Source organism: Phalacrocorax aristotelis, chromosome 7, assembly GCF_949628215.1.
Source record: "Phalacrocorax aristotelis chromosome 7, bGulAri2.1, whole genome shotgun sequence".
NCBI classification, from domain to species: Eukaryota; Metazoa; Chordata; class Aves; order Suliformes; family Phalacrocoracidae; genus Phalacrocorax; species Phalacrocorax aristotelis.
Window position 1 is genome coordinate 8279743 of NC_134282.1, and position 18922 is coordinate 8298664.

The 18922-nt window shown below is 40.1% G+C and overlaps 1 protein-coding gene across 3 annotated transcripts; it reads right to left on the reverse strand.

The window, feature by feature from the left end:
- Positions 1 to 1895: 1895 nt before the first annotated feature.
- On the reverse strand, positions 1896 to 17581 carry MFSD1 (major facilitator superfamily domain containing 1). 3 transcript variants are annotated; one of them, XM_075098588.1, is made up of 17 exons: positions 17397 to 17581; positions 17247 to 17299; positions 16977 to 17089; positions 16582 to 16624; positions 15990 to 16057; positions 15048 to 15156; positions 13761 to 13863; positions 12931 to 13029; positions 12050 to 12161; positions 10982 to 11038; positions 10180 to 10336; positions 8989 to 9086; positions 8548 to 8660; positions 8008 to 8055; positions 7209 to 7269; positions 3713 to 3827; positions 1896 to 3454 (listed from the first exon to the last, which is right to left on the reverse strand). In XM_075098588.1, exons 1-17 carry the CDS (start codon positions 17545 to 17547, stop codon positions 3395 to 3397), a joined length of 1560 nt encoding a protein of 519 aa, XP_074954689.1. In that variant the 5' UTR covers positions 17548 to 17581; the 3' UTR covers positions 1896 to 3394. The 3 variants fall into 3 exon arrangements, with proteins under 3 accessions (XP_074954689.1, XP_074954690.1, XP_074954691.1); XM_075098589.1 differs by lacking the exons at positions 1896 to 3454; positions 3713 to 3827 and adding an exon at positions 4023 to 4771; XM_075098590.1 differs by lacking the exons at positions 1896 to 3454; positions 3713 to 3827 and having other exon boundaries at positions 7205 to 7269.
- Positions 17582 to 18922: the final 1341 nt, after the last annotated feature.

Genomic DNA, 18922 nt, shown 5'->3' on the forward strand with positions numbered 1-18922 from the left:
TGGGCAGCTACTCCGTTACTGAAGAGATACTTCATGATTCACATGCACAGGAAGTTTAAATATTTACAGAATATATCGATGCTTTAAACATTTCCTTTTGAAGAGGTCTGCATGAAACAGCACACTCTGTGTACTTAAGTCTAGGGCTTTCTGGCTTCCCATTTGCACCCATGCACATCTGCCCCATCCAACAGAACACAGCATGAACATATTAGGAATAGAGATTTTCACGTTACTGAGAGATGCAGCTCATTTGAACAGCTCTGCTTTGCCTCTTTGCTTGAACATTTGCACAACAGGAGAAGCAATAAGAGAGAGCCTACAGTGGTAAGATATACAACGGAATATTAACCAATTTTTCAAGTGAGACCGCCTTTTGAAACATCCAGCAATGGCCTCTGAAAAAAAAACACGTCAAAGGAGAAAGGAAAAAAAAACCCACACCCAAAGGAAAGGAACAGAACCACCCAAAAGCCACAGCAGGTCTGGGAGTCCCCCATGCCTGCGGACACCCTGTGTGAGCAGCAGAAGTAATAGCAGAGAGATGGAAAGACCATTTATAGTCTTCACAAGTTACACATCCCTCTGAAATTTGCCCAGGTGATTTTAATAAAATCATGTTAAACTAATGTTTACTACCGTATTTACTAACTCTTCTATAAACACCTCCAGACAAGCGTGAACACCCACTAGCAGAATTCAGTCAGACCACTACAGACCAGAGGTAGAGTCCAACCTGTAAACTTTGTATTTTAAAAAAAAGCGTCAGGAAAGCCATATCATACCAACGCCTTCTCAGGCTCACGGGGGTAGAAGCCATTGAGGGAAGCTTTGCAGGGGAAAAAAAGGCAGTCTTATTATGATAAGCAGCTTTCAGCTCTAGCCGTTCCCAATTAATTGCAAACAGGACTCGCGCAGATATTGCCAAATAACACTGCAGCAGCACATGCTCGAACAGCCCCTCCCCTGGCCGAGGCAGGCAGTCTGCTCGCTGCTGTAGCTGCCACCCTTATCCCTCCCTCAATGATCACAACCAGATTTTTGCTATCAAAAAGAAACTGAATTTCAGAATTCAAAAATCCTTTTTCCTGTTTTCTTCCTGATCATCAACCTGAACCCATAAGCTATACATTGAAGCACAAACACCACAGGGAGACGACCTAATGCAGGCATGGAAGCAAAAGGGCTGGCAACAGAAAGAGGAAGGTTCCATCCTACCAGAGATTTATTAGATGAATGGGAGATAAGGCAACAAAAGCCAGATAGCTCCCACGTTCCAAATCCACAACTGAAAAAGCAAGGTAAAGGAAATTAATGGGCTGAAATGCCTCAGAAAGTAAAGGTGGGGGCATTTGGAGTTGAGCTGCTTGGGAAGTTATGCTATTTACAGAAGTCCACCACAGTACTTTAGCAAGATGCTTAAGGGTACAGAGAATTTAGGAACTGAAAATAAAGTTTCAACAAGACATTAAGTTCACTGTTACTGTCACGTCACACCCGAAATGCTGACCTCCGGGTAACAGCACAAGAGTTATCTACTACCATAATGCGTCACAATTCGAGGAGCAGCAGGTAGCTCAAGGAGATGAGGAAGAGTGACAGAAGAACAAGAATCTAATTCCCTCCCCAAGAAAAAAAAAAAAAAAAAATGCATCAGCCCATGGGTGGGGGGAACTGGGGAAAACTTTTTGGATCCTCAAAAACACACTTCCCCAGAAACTCTCCTGTGCTCCCCTGGACATATGAAATCATGTTTGTTTGTTTTTTAAATAATAATTTTTAAAAAACCCAAAAACAAAACCCACAGACACAAAACCCCGCATATAAGTCTCAACAACCACCAAGGGCAACAACACATCACTAAACAGTCAGGTAAGAAAAATACAGATGCCAGCAACCATTTAAAGCTTTTATTAAAAAAAGATCCAGAATTCACAAGTCTACAAGGTAAAATAAACCAACTTGCATCAAACGGCCTCAGAGCTGATAGTGTTTGGATCTCAAAGGAAGCACAGAGAGCACCAATAAGAGTTATCACGAGTCAGTGTACTACTCCCCTTCGGCAGTAAGCTTGGCATAGTTCACAACCTGCTACTTTATTTTCCTGGATTGCTTTTCAGACTACAGAACTATTAACCAAGATAGTCCTGGCTTAGTCTTTCAGAAACTTGGAAGAAAACTCCACTGAAATGTATCTTTAAAAAAAAAACCAAAACACCAAACCACCTGAACCTTAAGACCACAAGTTCCAGAAGGTCTGCTTGTATTACGTAGGCCAAAAAAAATATTACAGGTATAACATAATTTTTATTATTACAACAAACTACCTTCTCTGCATTTACACAATACATCAAAGGCTCTTAAGCATTTTGTGGCACACAAGGACTCCCTGAAATCAGCCAAGGAAAGCTCGCCCACCCCTGTGCACCTTACCCTCTACCTGTATAGCAGCTCTTCATTTGGTGTACTTAATGCTCTGGAAAGCCACATGCTCTTGCCTTTTAAAGTAAGATTAGCTTAGTTTAGGAATAGTTTGACCAATTACGTAAGTGAGTAAAATACATATGCCTGTAACAAAACTTAACAAAAAAAAAAACAAAGAAAAAAAGCACTCTGCAGCAGCTACTGAGAAGTAGCTATTCAGCAACAAGCCTTCCACTGAAATTATGGGAAAGTGTTAAGTTTCATTATGAAATTAAACAATGCTTCCCCCACTGAAAGCCAAACTTCAGTTCTTCATTTAACACTCTATAGTTTTTAGTCACAACCTCTTAATACATCAATTTTCACATTAATCAGGACTTATGTGAGGTTTCTTGCTAAGCATGAGATCTAGTATTAAATTCCAGGGCTCCACTTCTTGAACTGTAACACTGAAATTGTATAGCTTGGTTTCCTCTGAAATACTTGCTTGAACCCAAATGAAAAGGTAGTCTTTTTCATTTTCCTTACAGAAAAATGTGAGGACAGACCATTTCCAACACGGTAACAACGTTGTCCAACCTGAGAGGCTATGTAACCCACACCTACATCATTTCACAGCAATCTGATTACTGAAACAAAGCTTTTGCATTTCAGACATCGTTGTGTAGTGAGAAGAAATCAAGTCTTCGCTATTGACTCCATCTAGTCACTATGTATTTTAGATAGGAGGGTGTAGGACATAGCTCATGGGTTCCACAAACAGCCAGCTGGTCTCTTCATCGGTATATGTGTTATTTACCCATGGTGCAGAGGGGGAGCTTAAGCCAAGTATTTTAAAAATAGGATCTACGCTTGCAGAAGAGTATGGTGCATCACTCTGCTTTTGCTGCGGCAGTTGTCAGTACTGGAAACAAAGTTTTGTGTTCCAGGAACATCAGTGTATTTCTGCATTTGCAAGTGGGACAACATGCTATTTCAACACACTTCTGTGTAGCATTGTCGAGAAGCAGGAAGAGTAGTTATCTGGTAGCTGCAAAAAAAATTTTAAAAATCATGCATCGTAATAAAACTGCGCCTCAGTTTTTTTGCTCCACCAACCATTGATTCATTTTCTTCATTAGATTTTTAATTACCATTGGTGCAACTTCATTTCTGAGAACAAGCATATATTTAGCATTTTAATCAGAGGTTGAAATGCTGGTTATTTGAATCAACAAGCCAAGTTGTTAAAATAAACAACTCATTGTTCTGTTCTTCATTATTAAAACCCCTACTTCGTTACTAATACCTGAGCGCCTAGTTTGGAGAGGTATTTATTCCTTAAACTAAAGTCATCAGCTTTTGGCCGTAATTTAGCCAAGTCATCTTCATTTTGACGTCTGAGTCTCTCTTGTTCTTCTGCTCTGGAAAAGAAAATTGGTTTAAGATATCTGCACTGGGTAGTGCAAACCCAAGCAACTTTATCTTGTGTATGCAGTTCTATTTTTAGTAACTAGAAAAAGCTTGTAATGTTTATACATGAACACTGGATATCAGATTAAAAGAGCCTAAGAGATGTGTATGGATTACTCTAATTCAGTGTAAAGAAAGAGAGAGGCTGTTTTCTGCAGTTTCCTTTTATTCAAATTGCAATACTTCAGTAGAAAGATAAATCTTTTCATTTTCACAGATTACAACATGCTCAGTGAGCTTTTGTAACAATTTTTACTATCTCTTTATTAACCAAGCTTTTACTCCTTAAAATAAAGATTACAATACAAAAAGAATCAGTTGTCAAAAATGCAAACAAAAGACTGCTCAGCAGTCTCCAGAGTTAACAGCAGTCACCTACAAGAGTGTCAATGACCAGGGCATTGTTGCTCATTTTCCACACAAGTCTTAAAGAGAAACAGGGCTGACCAGGCTTTAAATACTCTTAAGACAGCAGCAAAAGTAGCAACAGTGACCCGTTTCCAAACTCTGTAAGGCAATGAGCCATATTACAGAACACAAAATGCCATTACATAAAGAAATCTCCACCCCCACCAGTGCTGCACACAGAAGACACTTTATACTAGTCTTTATCTTAAGAGGAACACGTTTGTCTTGGGTTGCAGAGTAGCCTCTCCAATGACATAGCTCAAACACAGTGTAAAATGCGTAAGTGTTTTGGCATTAGTTAAAATTGGTTACAAAGCACAAAATTTAACCATTTACTGTAAAACCACCAGCATGTTAGTTTCTTTTCCAAAGAGCTATTGTGCAGTGCTGACCACCAAACTAAACAACACTATAATTCTTCAAGTTGACATGATGCTGATCAAATGCTCCCCACTCCTGGATGATATTTGCTATTCAAATTTCTTTTCTGAAAAAAACATTGCAATAAAAATTACTGAAAATATTGGTCTAAGATTTCTCTATATCCCACAGCGTACACTAATTCAAAGCCATCTTTCACAGAAAATACTGGAATTGTTACACGCACCCCACATGGGCCAGGCACATTGAAAAGCAGCTCTATTTGGACGCAGAATTCCTTTGCTCCTGGGTACAAGGTTTGGGGAGGGTGGTGGGGTTTTTTGCATTTGTATTAAAATTGGCTGTGACCTTTCGGCTTGATGATGATACTCATCACAACTAAGCTAGCATGCTCACCAGGTCTGGCGAGGTTTTAGTTTCCTTGAGCTTTCCTCAAGACTGATGTTTAAAAAGTCCACAAATTAGGGCAAGAAACAAAACCATGTTAAAATCCACATGGCTAAACCTTGTTGACAGGTGTTTTGGGTTGGTTTGGGGGTTTTTTTGAGACTAACTTAAGTATCATCATATGGACAGTTACACAGTCCAGTTTTAGAGAAGTCCATAAAGTCCATTTATAAGACATCTTGTTAGCAAAGTATTTGTCTGGAACAAACTTATAAGCTATGATATATACAATATCTGCAGGTGAAATTAGCTACCTTTTCAAAAGTAAAAAATTTGAACATTACAGGCAAATGAACTTCAAGATCTGAAGAGACTCATTGAGCTGAATTAGGTCAGAACAGAAAGCATTTCAAAAGAAACTCTTGTGCTGTTCACATACAAGCAGCTTGAATTCTACAGATGTTATCCTGAAAACTGTGACTTGCTTTTTCACACAACAAATGTTAAACTATGACTAGAGTCATGAAACACATTTACCGTGACCTTTCCAACAGTTATCACAATCTCAGCAAAACAAATTCAGATTAGAGGAGCAAAACCTCAGATTTCTTGGACTTGTTCCACCCTTAAGCAAATTAAACATTTGCTTTAAATATATTTATGAAAAAAATCAATACATTAACCAAGACTTCATCCCCATTGACATTACATTCTCCAAGGCACATATTTTTAATCATCACAGCACTAATTAATTAGAAGTAGGAAAAGATAAAAGAATTTTGGGTGCTGTGACACTACTAGAGAAAGCATCTTCAGCAAGGTCATCGGGACAAACTAAGCCGTCCAAACTCAGTCTAATGGACAGCCTTTACGTCTACTTAAAAAAAAAGTTTTTCTAGACAGTTGAGCAGGTAATGGAGAAGCTGGAGCTGAAGCGTCTTTTGTTTTGCCTTTACAGTGGCGTCTCTTAATGGACTTTGCCATACAATGCTGCTTCTCTCTTCTTCCCCCAATACAACTATCAAACTAATTGCCTTGTAAGACTAGCCCAATGTTTGACTCCGTTATATCGCACTCCATATCCACCAAGAGCTTTACCCTTCATTTCACATTCTCAGATAGCAAACAAAAAAGGAAGCAAACTTTCTACTGTGCAGAGGGGATAAATCCAGTGCCCTAGAACTCAGGGGATATCCCAACAGCAGGTGACTGATACCTTCATGGTTGCTCAAACCACAGTTAAAAAGCAAGAGTACCTGATTCCGGCTGTTAAGGCTATGCACAGCAATGGATCCTTAACATGTCACCGATGTTTTGTCAAGACCAAAGAAGATAATTTTTTAAGTTCCTATTCTGAAGAGTGTCACTGTCCTTTTTTTTCTGTGCAGAGGAACACAGGACTTAAGCCTCCCACAGAAGGAAATTTGCTTAATTGGATAAACTGTCAAAATAAGCAAATTTTGACAATTTCTGCCCTAAGCCCACCTCAAGTGCTCCACTTCCTTTTAAAGAAAGTGGATTCCACTTTATTGAAATACACCTATCCAATTTTCTTTCTAACAATGGAAACTTTTCACTCTAATCAATAACATTTATGACAAACTGAGCTTCACATTAGTACCGCAATTTGGACTCAAGCCATGGTTTTCAGAGACAAGCCGAATTAAAACTTCTACATAAGTTGGCAAGAGGAGCAAGCTGAAACTGAAGGGGAAGTGACTGGAGTGTAATTTCTTCTGAAAAGAGATCTAGCTTTTAATGACACTTAAAAAAATTAATCCATGCATTACCTGACATTAAACCCAGGTAACGTTTGCTGCTGACTGGGTCAGGCACACACCATATACATGAAGCACACTTTTAAACAAGCAATATAACACTTTAAAAACACATTTCAGTTCCACTCAGTTGGAAGGCCACTGAAATAAAGAAAAATAGCAAGGAAGACTGCCAGGGAAGGACATCTGGTTAATTGCTACTTCCTCTTCACAGGAGGCAGGAATATAAAATCCTACTACTAACTGGTAAGGAACTAAAAAACATTCAATAGAAACAGCAGACCTACAAAAGAGATCAACTTCAGACAGCAATCTACCTAACTACTTCAGGTTAAACATTTCATGAGGACACTGTTCTTTATTGTTCTTTATACTTACTCAGTTGCAGCTACTTTTTCAAGTTTTTCCCTTTTCTTTGCAGACCAGTTGAGATCACCACCTGCAACAGAAGTAATACACACTTTGAAACTTCAAAAATTGGTCTTTTTATATCTTTGATATCATACCTCACTACAGAAGTTAATTTTTCAAGTGCTCTGCGAAGAAGAAATCTGTAGGGTAATTTTACAAAAGCAGAAACTGAGGTAAAGAGTAAGAACAATGTAATCATGATCATCCAAGCAAGCAAAATCAGGACCCAGACTAAACTCTCAAGCCTGATCAAGTTTTCTGTTGAGTAACAACGAAGTTACTCTACATCCCACCATAATGCCCCATAAAACTGAAGAAAGTGGAAGTAACTTTGAAAGAAACAATGTCTCTTCCAGATGTTTCAGTAGTTACCGCTTCACAGTTGAGAAAGAACACTGCTATTTGAAAGGAAGCCTACAGAATTGAGTTTTTATATTTGCAGATACACTCAAGTTTGATATGCAGTTTAAAAAAAGCTGCGGAATATCCTACATATTTGTTGAAGTCAGCTGAAGGGATAGGTACCACTGTCCTGCTGATGATATTTAATAGCACAGCAAGGTTCAGGGAATTACACACTACAGCACCTGCAAAGATGCTGTTACGAGGACAGGCCTCATCAAGAGATGCTCATGGTACCAAAGCCATGAGCTATATAGCACCTGGCACAGGACCGTACAACACCACCTGTAAACAGTTCAGCTTGATAACTTCAAAGAATTATGATAAAAAGAAATATCAAAAGAAGCTGAAAACACTTACTTACCTGTGAGGTGATTCACAAAATACAACATGACTACGGCTATTAGTGACACTAACCAAAAAAAAAAAAGAAAAAAAACAGTTTTAGCTGACAAATTTACAATGACAGAAGAACAACTTTAACATACAACCAGGAAACAACTAAGATTTCATGATAGTTGTAACGGAGGGGAGATTTTTGCCAGCAACATCTCCATTGCTTCTGAAGATTCCACTATGCTCATAAGTAGCATGGTAACTCAGAAAAGGTTATTTTAGTTATAGTAATAACAGCTCGCATAAATAGCCTTTATGAGTATCATTCCCCTACCCCTTCACTCACTCTTCATTTTTTTATTCAAAACACTGAAACTCCTTACACTAAATCGCTTCAAGAAAACCACAAACACACTTCACTAGGTTTGAGTCACTTTCAACATTGCCCCAGCTGAAACCTCTGACTGTAAGAAAGGAGTTATTACTGTTTTACAGGAAATATTAACAAAAAAGCCTAACAAAGCTTCCTGATTGTAAAGAAACCATTTTCAATTTTTTTAATACTTACAGCAAACACAAGCACTGAAGAAGACTTCAAGAAACAAGTATCCTTTCGTATCCAGGATCATCCCAGCTGCTATAGAAATAATTGCCAGACCAAGATTCTGGATCGACTGCATACTAACGCATAAATGAAGAATTACTACTGTGTAGAAATTTTTTTTTAAAGATAACATCATTAGTGGCACTGAACAATGACATTAACTCCTGCCCGTTTGCTATGACATAACAGTCAAGATTCTGCATTTTTGCGGAAGTTTCTGTGCATCTACCGCAACCATGAGCTCTACCACACATATGCATCCTGAAACTACATAAGACTTCCTGTGAGACTGAACGTGGAGGAATTAACCATTAACATGTTAGAACTGCTTGATATTCAATGGTTCAATAGTATCAGGACATGGTCACTGTAGAGCAGCAAAAGCTGACAGATCTAAGTACTTACAAGCCATAAGCGGTTCCCAGCTGGTGTTCTGGAACAACGAAGGCCACCATGGGCCACAGGGCACAGGCAAGCAATGAGTAGGCCAGTCCTAGCAAACACTGGTGAAATAAATAAGAGCAAGTAACAGACACTGGCAAGACACATATTTGCTGTAAAGCTCTAATAAATTAACATATTGGTTTCCCCCTTCTCCCAAGAGAAAAAAAGAAGAGCAAAAGTAACATTTATTTAGGTCGGTATTGCAAAAAGATATGTACATTTAAAAGGAGAGAACTTTCTCCAGAAGTGACCCACAAACTAAACCCTCTCTAATTAGCATTAAAGAAAGAGCCTGACTTGAATACCCAGAGGAAAAGATCAATGCAAGTTGCTAGAAAAATACCTGAAAAACAAGGACCCTATTTTTAACCCTAATAGAGGCTTAAATATGGTGCTCACCAGAGTAAACCTCAATTCAAAAGAAATTTCTCAGGGAATCTGCCCTAGGAAGGGGAAACCATTAACAAAGTGGGTTTTTTTGAGGTTTAGCACTATCCAATACAGCACATTAGAGAAAGTTTAAAATCATTGAAAGTGGTTTAATTATATGATAGTAATAATCTTCAGAAGTACATCAAGAGAACAAGTTTTAGGCAGAAAGCAAGCACGTAGCACAGCAATCTAGTAACAGCTAGCGTAAGGAGTGTTCATGAAGCATGAGAGCAGACCTCCACAACAGAGCACCACCGAACCGCAGGTACTGTGATGAGTTAAGGCCTTCTCTGAAGGGACAAGGAATTGCTACTCCATACAGCCCTCCAGTCTAATCCCGTCCTTACTAAGAAGTTGAACACCTTTTTGCACTAAAGAACTATAAAATTACTGCTACAGTATCCAGCTTTTTCCACGCCAACACACACATGCATAACTACTGCCTCCCTCCACAACACACCAAAGCTTGAAGCATTATCTTTAGGCTGCAGATAGCTCATGTTAGTTCTGCCCGTATTATGCATTCTTTGCTTTTTCACCATCTTTAGTTTTAAACTCAGTTTCATGTAGTATGTCCTTCTAAAAGTTAGGGATATCAAAATAGGTTTTGAGGACTACCTAAACAGTCAGAAGACAGCATTAACTTATGCAAAACAATTCATCATCAACTCCATTTCTTATTTTATCATATTTAGCTGTAAGTCTCAAGGAATTAGTTACCATTGCTATCCAGGGGTTCCAGAAGGTAAAAGCCAACATAATATGAGAAGCAAGTGTAGTTATTACAGCACATAAAACCCAGATGATATTTTTTCCAAGTTTATCCACCAGGAGTCCAAAAACTGGGGACATGGGTGCCGATATGATATACACAATACTACAAAAGAATACAAATAAGAGAACTGAACTCTAGCTAGCCATGGACAGCTTTAGGTGTTACACAATACAAGGGTCTCCAGACAAAACACCATATTTCCTTGTTAACTGTGAGGCCGTAAGAAAAACCACACAAAAAAAACTCCGAACAACAGACTCCAGAACTCAAAATTCCAAAGAGGTCTGAGGATATGAAATCATTCAGCTTCCAAGGAAATAGTAACATACTCAGAGGTCTTGGAATCATACACCAGCAAGTGTTCTGTTGTTGTTGGTTTTTATTTGTTTGGTTTTTTGCCACATCACAAATTCATCTTCCAACTAGGAAAATTCACTTCATTTAGTGCTGCTATTAAACTGTTTCCATCCCTCAGAAGGGAATCACCGAATGCCAAAATAATACCCCTCAGACACAGCCTTTTCCTTCCAATTCCTCAGTGTGAACACCTAAGACATTTAAACAAATACCCACACTCCCAATTATTCCTTGGGCCATGTGAAATCTACCTGTTTACCTAAATGCAAGTCACCACCTGCAACAGACAGTAGTCCCAAACTTCCTCCCAGATGGTGAGAGCCCAAAGATACAAATGCCCACTACAACACAGTAATAGCACATTTACTTGTTAAACCAACCACAATATACCTGTTAATTGCACTTGCTTCTTCAGATGAGAATTTGAATTTCTCAATAAAGAAAATCCTAAAGAAAAAAAAACAGATGTAGAAAAATGCACATTGGTATGACATGAAAGAAAAATTAAGCTAGATAAAGTAAAGACAGAACAACCTAGTTCACAGGAAACTTAAATATAGCTATATAGCTTTGACATAAACATCCCACTATAGATCCTCATTCATAATGCATTTAGGAGCTTATTATCAGACTCTACAATTCTTTTGTCTAAGGACTATTTCAGTTACACTTTGGGGAAAACATCCAAAGTACATACCCAACATGTAACCCAATAATGAGACACAAGCAATGAGCATACTGTAAGAGACCGAAGTGAGGATTTTTATAATACATTCACAAGCAAAAAATAGGTACCTACACTGAGATGATGTAGAGAGGCCTTACAGTCAGCAGACTTTTCCATCTCACTCAACATAAAAAAATGCATTGAGCTCAAGAAATCTGTTTCCAATTCCAAGTATATTCAAAACCCATTTGATTGAGCTATTAGATCGGGTCATGGTGTTCAACAGGGAAACCTACATATGAATGCTTCAAGTTTCAACTCAGTATATACCAAAGTCAGCACAGTAAGAGAACTTCAGTCCAAAGTTGTAACTACACTGAAGCCCCCACCTCGCACTCAGTCAATAGCTTATGCACATGGAAGGAATTCTACATGACAGCTGTCCACAGCTTTCCACACCAAAACTCTTACCACGCTTTAAACCTGTATCAAGGCTTAATCAGGAAATAGAGCATTCATTATGGTTTTGAGTTCTGACAATTCAGCCTATGTTAAGCAGTGGTATTTCCCACAAAGCTCAGCAGATAAACATAACTCTTACAGTTTCCTTCTTTATATCACAAGTATAGCGAACAATGCCACAGAGTAAATGACAGCCACAGCACAGACTTGCTGGGAGACCAGAGATTCTGTAGCCATCTGGGATTCTTAAATAACAGTCTGCACCTCTCCCTTTGTAAGTACCTAGATAAAACCCTAGCCAAATTGCTACATAAGAAAGACACACTTACTTTCCAAGTCCAATGAAAGGAAAAACCGCTGCATAGTAACAGACGCAGATTACAAATATAAGCCACAGGGACAAAGAGAAGTCCTTCACATCGGTTAACTTAATCACTTCACCTGGAGTGGGGCAAGAAACAATATTATTTCAGTCAGCATAAGCTATCTGAAATTCAACCACACTGAAAAAACATTAACATGAACACAAATCACTACTAAAGCATATACTCCTGTCACTATCTACTCTCTTGTTTAAAGTTTACACAGTGAGAGTCGGTTAAGAATACAAGAGTCCTGACCCAATAATGCCAAAGTCAAGAACAAATTTTCTCTCCCGCATTAAACTGGATGTACAAGTTCTCTAAAGTCTTTGAAGGTCTTATGCAGGAGAATGAAATACAAACCACTTTTTCAAGGAAATGTTTAATCAGGTAGCTAAATTAATGTCTGAAGCCTCACATTACATGCTCTTACTTGGCTCTTAAATTTAGTTTATTTTTAATTGGGCTAAAATCTCCCACACAGAAAACTCATTGATGAAGAAGAGCTGCATGGTTTCGCCCACCTGCTAAAGGAAATGAACCCCAATTCCAACAAAACCAGTGGCAATGGCACGGATCAAATAGGTGTGAACTGGAAGGCATTCCACTTGATTTATAAATACAGCAGATGACAGCACATCTGCCTGTAAACTGCGAAACCTCCTACTGATATAAAAATGAACTAAAAATTATGATTAAAGCTGTAACTGTGAATAAGGTGTTAAGCGGCAGCCACATAATTTATGAATTACATAAAATGCCAACCTGCACAGAGTAACTGGAAGTCTCTTCCAGAATGAAAGAATGAAGCCCAAGGCAGGTTCAGCCACACCACCCACACAACTCACCCGTTTTCCCTTGCTCTTTAGAAAGGAGCTTCTCTGCTCTCTTGTCCAGATAAGCAAGGATTAATGCACAGGTCAGTGAAAAGAGGCACGTTACGCCACCTGCGAGAAGGCAACACGACATGTTTAGTTGACTCAAGTAGTAATTTGGCTTTTAAGCACAACCAGCATAGCATACATTTACATATCTAACAGAAACTAAGTTTAACACCAGCTTGTCTTATACACAAAGACTTAGTAGCTGTACAACTGAAAAAGCAAGGTGTAAATACCGAAGCCTGCTACGTGAGACATTTGCCTTGGATTAGAGTACAAACATGTAGCTACATTTATTTTATTTAGAACACTACCACCACTCCCACTCAGCACAGCCGAGCTCCTTATCTGTACCTCGTAATAACAGAAACAAAGTCTGGGCCTTGTTACAAACACCAGGGCCTTAATACCCATGACTCTGAAGGAAAGGAACACAACTCCAAAGGTAGTTGAAATTTCACTTTTATACATCAACTACACGCAAGCTTTGACATGACACCCTTCAGAAAATTTAAAAGTCCATCCTTTACTCAAAATATCTTAAGTGTTTCATCTCTGTAAGACACAAACTTGAATTTGGCAACTGCAAAAATCACACAGTATTTTATCAGCTACAGAAGTCATACACCTGCATAAGAATATTAGCCATTGATACAAAGAGTATTGGAATTGCTCTTCCTAGTCTCAAATATATTCGTCCTACTTTCAAGTTAGTAAGAAATCATTAACATGTATGCATGCTGTTCTAATTCAGAAGCCTAAAACAGCAAGTGACACCAACTCAAAATATTACTGACCTATCATGAGAGTTAACCCAAGAGTACTGGGACCAGTGTACCCCAGAAGATCTTGAACTCTAGAGTATATCCATCCCATGATGTTCATGTTCACTGTGCTCCCCTAGGCAGAAGAGGAGACTCAGGTGAAGAATAACGTATTTCACAATTATATAAATTCAAAAGGAACATTAGACAGACTGCTTACGGAACAGTGTTTAAAACAAACAGGTAAAATGCTACACAGGGAACATAAAACACCAGCAACAATGATAAAATTATTCCCTGCTGGTTTGGTCAGCGTTTGTAATAAATTAACCGTTGCAACAATAATATACCATCACAAACTGAAATTTTATACAACTCTAATGGTGTTTCGACAGAGGCATAAATTATAAGTGCCATAAAAATCTATATCATACACTGTATTAGCTCATAAACTGAGCTGAATTTAATACCACATGTTAAAGCAAACAGGATTCCCACCTGACAGGCATCAGGAAGAAGCATTTTTCCCCCCCTTCGCCCCCTAGAGAAGGGATCCATGGCTGCAATCCCAAGGCTAACAACAGAGAGTTAACTACAGTTCAGCTGAGATGAGGCAACTGCAAATTAGCAACAGCCTGAACATCAACCCAGACCCAGCTGTGACCAGCTAACTTTCTTTTCCCGAGGTAAATACCTGCAGCGGTTTAAGATACCACAGGCTGCTGAAAAAGACCCCTAACAGGAGAGGCATGTCTCCACTCTTCATTCACAGCCTTGCGGCTTAGTGTAAACCCACCTCTAGTGGCAGTTTAAGTGATTGTATCAGACCAAAATGGCACAGCTGAGATGCAGTCACACAGTTCTTACCAGAACCAGCAACAGGGTCAAAACCATCTTACAGTAACAGATAAGGATGGGAGTTTCTTAAAGCAGCCATCCCAACTCATTTATCCGAGTCTGCGCTTAGTCCCTGAGCCACAAGTTACACTCAGGTAAGCCAACATTTTATGATACACCAAGAATCAATTAGCCTGATGAAATGGAGCACTGTGACTGTCCCACCCAGCAATCTACACTAACAACACCTCCAGGCTGCTTTCAAGTTTGACAGATTCTAAGAAATCTTATTAACCCATTTCCTTATGTATTGTTTGTCTATTCACCACAAGTTTTTGACATTTCACATTTAAATTTCACATACATTTTTTTAACTGAAACTCCACAGGGAGCATAGAAACGCTGTTTTCCACCTGTCTCTCTGCCAAGACAAGCTGCACACCTTCAAGTCGATGAATTAAACCTACCGAGTTTCACACTTACAATTCTGGCCATGCTCAGTTGTAATCCAAACACAAGATTTAACTCCTTGCCTTTAAACCAGCTGACTGCATATGTGTTTTGTGCCACTGCTAAGGACTCTCCACCTATTCTAAAAAAGAAAGGCACAAAAGAAAACATGTTAATTGCAAGACACAAAGCAACACAGAAGCAGCCCATCAGCTGCTGGCAATACCAAGATGACAGTATTTCAGAGAAATTTATCCGTGTACAGGTAGATCTAATGCATATATACAAAACAATAGAGGTCCTAAAGACAATTAAAAAGAGAATCGAAGTGTCTGAAAAATAATTAACAGTACAAGGTATCTGAAGCAGTCTAGGAGTGATTATAATTTGGTTATTTATAGTAATTAAATCAATGGGCAACATCATCTCATTTCTCTTCTGGATTAAAGAACAAAGAGGTAGAGATCCTGACTCAAATGAAACCAAAAGCAGGCATCTTACCTGGAATCAGAATTTAATGGAGTCATCTGCCCACCCCCCAATACAGTTGGTCAGATTTTCTAATATTTTTATGTCGTGGCACTTTCACAACTTGGAGGTATTTCTTCGGACATCTGCTCTCATTTTTTGCCACCAGAGGAGCCCTGCTGTACTTGTTGCTAAGAATGCTTTTTACTCAGGAAAGTATGAATTAAGGGAAAAGGAAGACTAACACAGTTCTATCACCTTACTGAGTGTCTTTATTTGGGTAGTTTCATAATTTCTGAATTCAGTAAGACCTGCAAAGTCCTATTTTCTGTTTTCCAAGTTTATGCTAGACTGGGAACACAACTGAAGATCTTGCATGCCTCAACTTTATAAATGCCTCAAAATCCAATAATTTTGTCTCTGACTGTAAACACGGTAGCAGTTTTCTAGGACACTGAAAGACAGTCCTTACCTCAGAGAGCACATACTATACTCTTGTGGACTTACCCAAATATGAATCTGCCCATGTCCATCAGCCAGAAAGTATTAACTAGTGCTCCCAAAGCAAAAATTACCTGCCAAATAAACATTTAAGGAAAAGTTATAATTTTATATTTGAAGTATGGAACAAACTAGAACCATCTCAAAACAGAGACAAAAATCCTTTTCCCTTCCCAGACCTACAGAAAAACTTCATGCTCTCTTCCCTTCCTACTCTTAGTTTTTTGCCTTTGCTCCTTCTGCCTCATTCATCATCTTGCTGGCTACACAAGATCTAGAGGCTCAAGTCATGCTTCACCTCTTTCGTCATACCCTACCTAAATACATCTACATGGTAACTTCACATCAAACAGATAAAGCATATGGTTCCCTCACATTCTTATTTTACGCATCTTTCAAGGTCCTCTGTTCCCAGTTGCCCCACCAGTTCCCAACTACCTCAATAAAATTCAGGTTTCTCCCATTTCAGTTCTCTTCACCTCCCTGCTCCCACCTGCAATACACACTACTACACAGGAAACTATTTGGGCTTTTTTCCCCATCCCCAGCAGAGAAGTTTCAGACACATATCATCCTTCACCTTCATGTTTGCACTTACCTGTCCAACACAAACGAAGATACTAAATATTATAGTGCCCAACCTGTAAGAAAAATAAAGTCACTTAATGCATAGCTACAATCTTTTTTACTATACAACACTGCACTAGACCTACAGCAAGGAGGAAAGGGGAGTTTGATATGCAATAAAAGCTCTCCAGAATAAATGCTGCCAATTGACACCTTAAAAAAGGTGGCCCAGACTCGCATTTTTGAAGCCATTTATTTAAGTCATAAAAGGAAGGAAGACCATTTATACCAGTTGAAATTCCTAGATCATAGGGGAAAAAAACTGAAAAAGCTTATTATAGTTTGAAAAACTTCAAAGCCTATACTTTGCATGTGCTTTTAAGTCCACCACCCATTGAACACGAGTGACACTAACATGGCACTTACCGTATTCCAAAAACTCTGTCTATCAGAAAACCTCCAAAGAAGCAAAGAACCACGTTGGGCCAGGAATACCAGGCATAGAGCGCCATGAACTGAGCCGTGTTCACCTTCATGTCCTACATAAAAAAGGGGAAAATTAAAGAAAGTAATTACTCCTAAGGTAATTAGAAGGACAGAGAATAAGAACCCAAGTAGAAGTGGGTACAAACAAGGACGCTTTCTGACCTGGCCCCAGCCTCCGTAACCCCGCTCCCGCCCCGGGCGGCTACTCACCCGCTGAACCTGCGTCTGGAGCGCGGCCGGGTTGTCGTAGCAGAAATAGCTGCCTGCAAGGAGAAGGGGAGGCCTCAGAGCTCGGACCCCGGCCCCCCGCCACCGCCTCCCCGCGCCCCCGGACCCCGCCCGCCGCCGCCACCCACCCACCGAAGCCCAGGAAGCACATGAGGGCGAGGACAAGGAGGCGGTGCGGCAAGCGCCGCGGGTCGCAGGCGGCGGGCAGGGCACGGGGAGGCCCCGCAGAGCCGCCGCCATCGCCGCCGGCGGGGGCCAACAGCGCCCGCTCCTCCTCCGCCATCGCGGCCGCCGTCACGTGAGCGGCCGCCGTCACGTGAGCGCCCCGCGCGTCACGCGGAGGGGCGGGGTGCCGGCCCGCAGCGCGCCGCGGCTGGTTGCCATGGCAGCGTGAGGAGCTCACTCACCTGAGGCGTGTAACTCCCCGGGCATCGCATACTACAACTCATGAGGCCTCCGAGTTAAAACAAGAACCTACCAGTGGAAAAAAAAAAAACCTTAAAATCCCCCTGAAACGTACCCCAAACCTGGCCTCGCGGTATAGCGTGCAAAATAGCATGTACCTCACAAAAACCGTTGCAGCAGCGACAAAACTGTGTGGTAGGCACACAGCTGGCAGGACGTTATTCCAGGTTTCAGTACCTACAGCCTTTTCTGTTTAAAGGGGGTTTAAAGGCAGGCCTGTCGTGGTCAAGTGGAGAGCGAGCTCCATGGAGGAAGGGTGCCTCTCTTGCCTCTGGTTGATTTAAAACGTAACACGCACATTTGGTTTTCCTGCAGGCAGGTTTGCCCAGGGCACGCGCTCCCTGCCCGGAGCTGGAGGTGCCAAGGAGCGACTGCATACCGCGCTTCAGCCCTGACGGCTCCCTGCCACCTCCACTGCTTCACCAGTCTCTCTCCTCGCATGGCTAGGCTTCGTTTTTTTTATTTTAGCATTTTGATTGAGACATTCTAGAGGAATAAACCTCTTGTAAGCAACAGCAAACTAAAAAAATTAAAAGCTTACAGTGTAGACTGCACGAAGCCTTACAATAAGCATGTAGGGAAATACAAAAGCTTGTAAAATTGCCCCATTATTTTCCTTTTGGATATTAAAGTCACTTTTCTTCAGCTGTTTGGCCAAAAAAAGGTCTTCCCATATTAGACAAACCCTTGAACAGCTACTTATTCAATGTAAAAAGGTCCAGCCTTCTGTCAAATTTCATCTGCTTGCACCAGAGATGACCTGAATCCTGTATACGCATCATCAAGTGGCAGATGGTGCTTTCTCATTAAAATATGTTCTTAATGAAGGCAGAAATACTTGTTATTTAAGCCAAAGGATTTATTTACCTTTTCAGGATGATAGAAAGAAAAGCATTGGGTTCTACCTGACATGCTGTGAACTAAGAGGTCCACTTTCCAGCTACTCTGGTATTAATTTGGCCACTAACCATTCAAGAAAATCAAAACAAGTTTCAAAACACGTTAGCGTCATGTACTGTCAGTGCATCTGCTGTGAACTAATATTGGGCATAAAATGCTTGCTTTTTGCTCAATATGTGTCTTTTAACAGGTCTGTCAAAGGAGAACTATGTTATGAAACTATGGGGTCAAATTTTCAACTGCCCTAGTGCTGACGCGGAAGTCACGGACGCAGCACACGACCAATATGATCA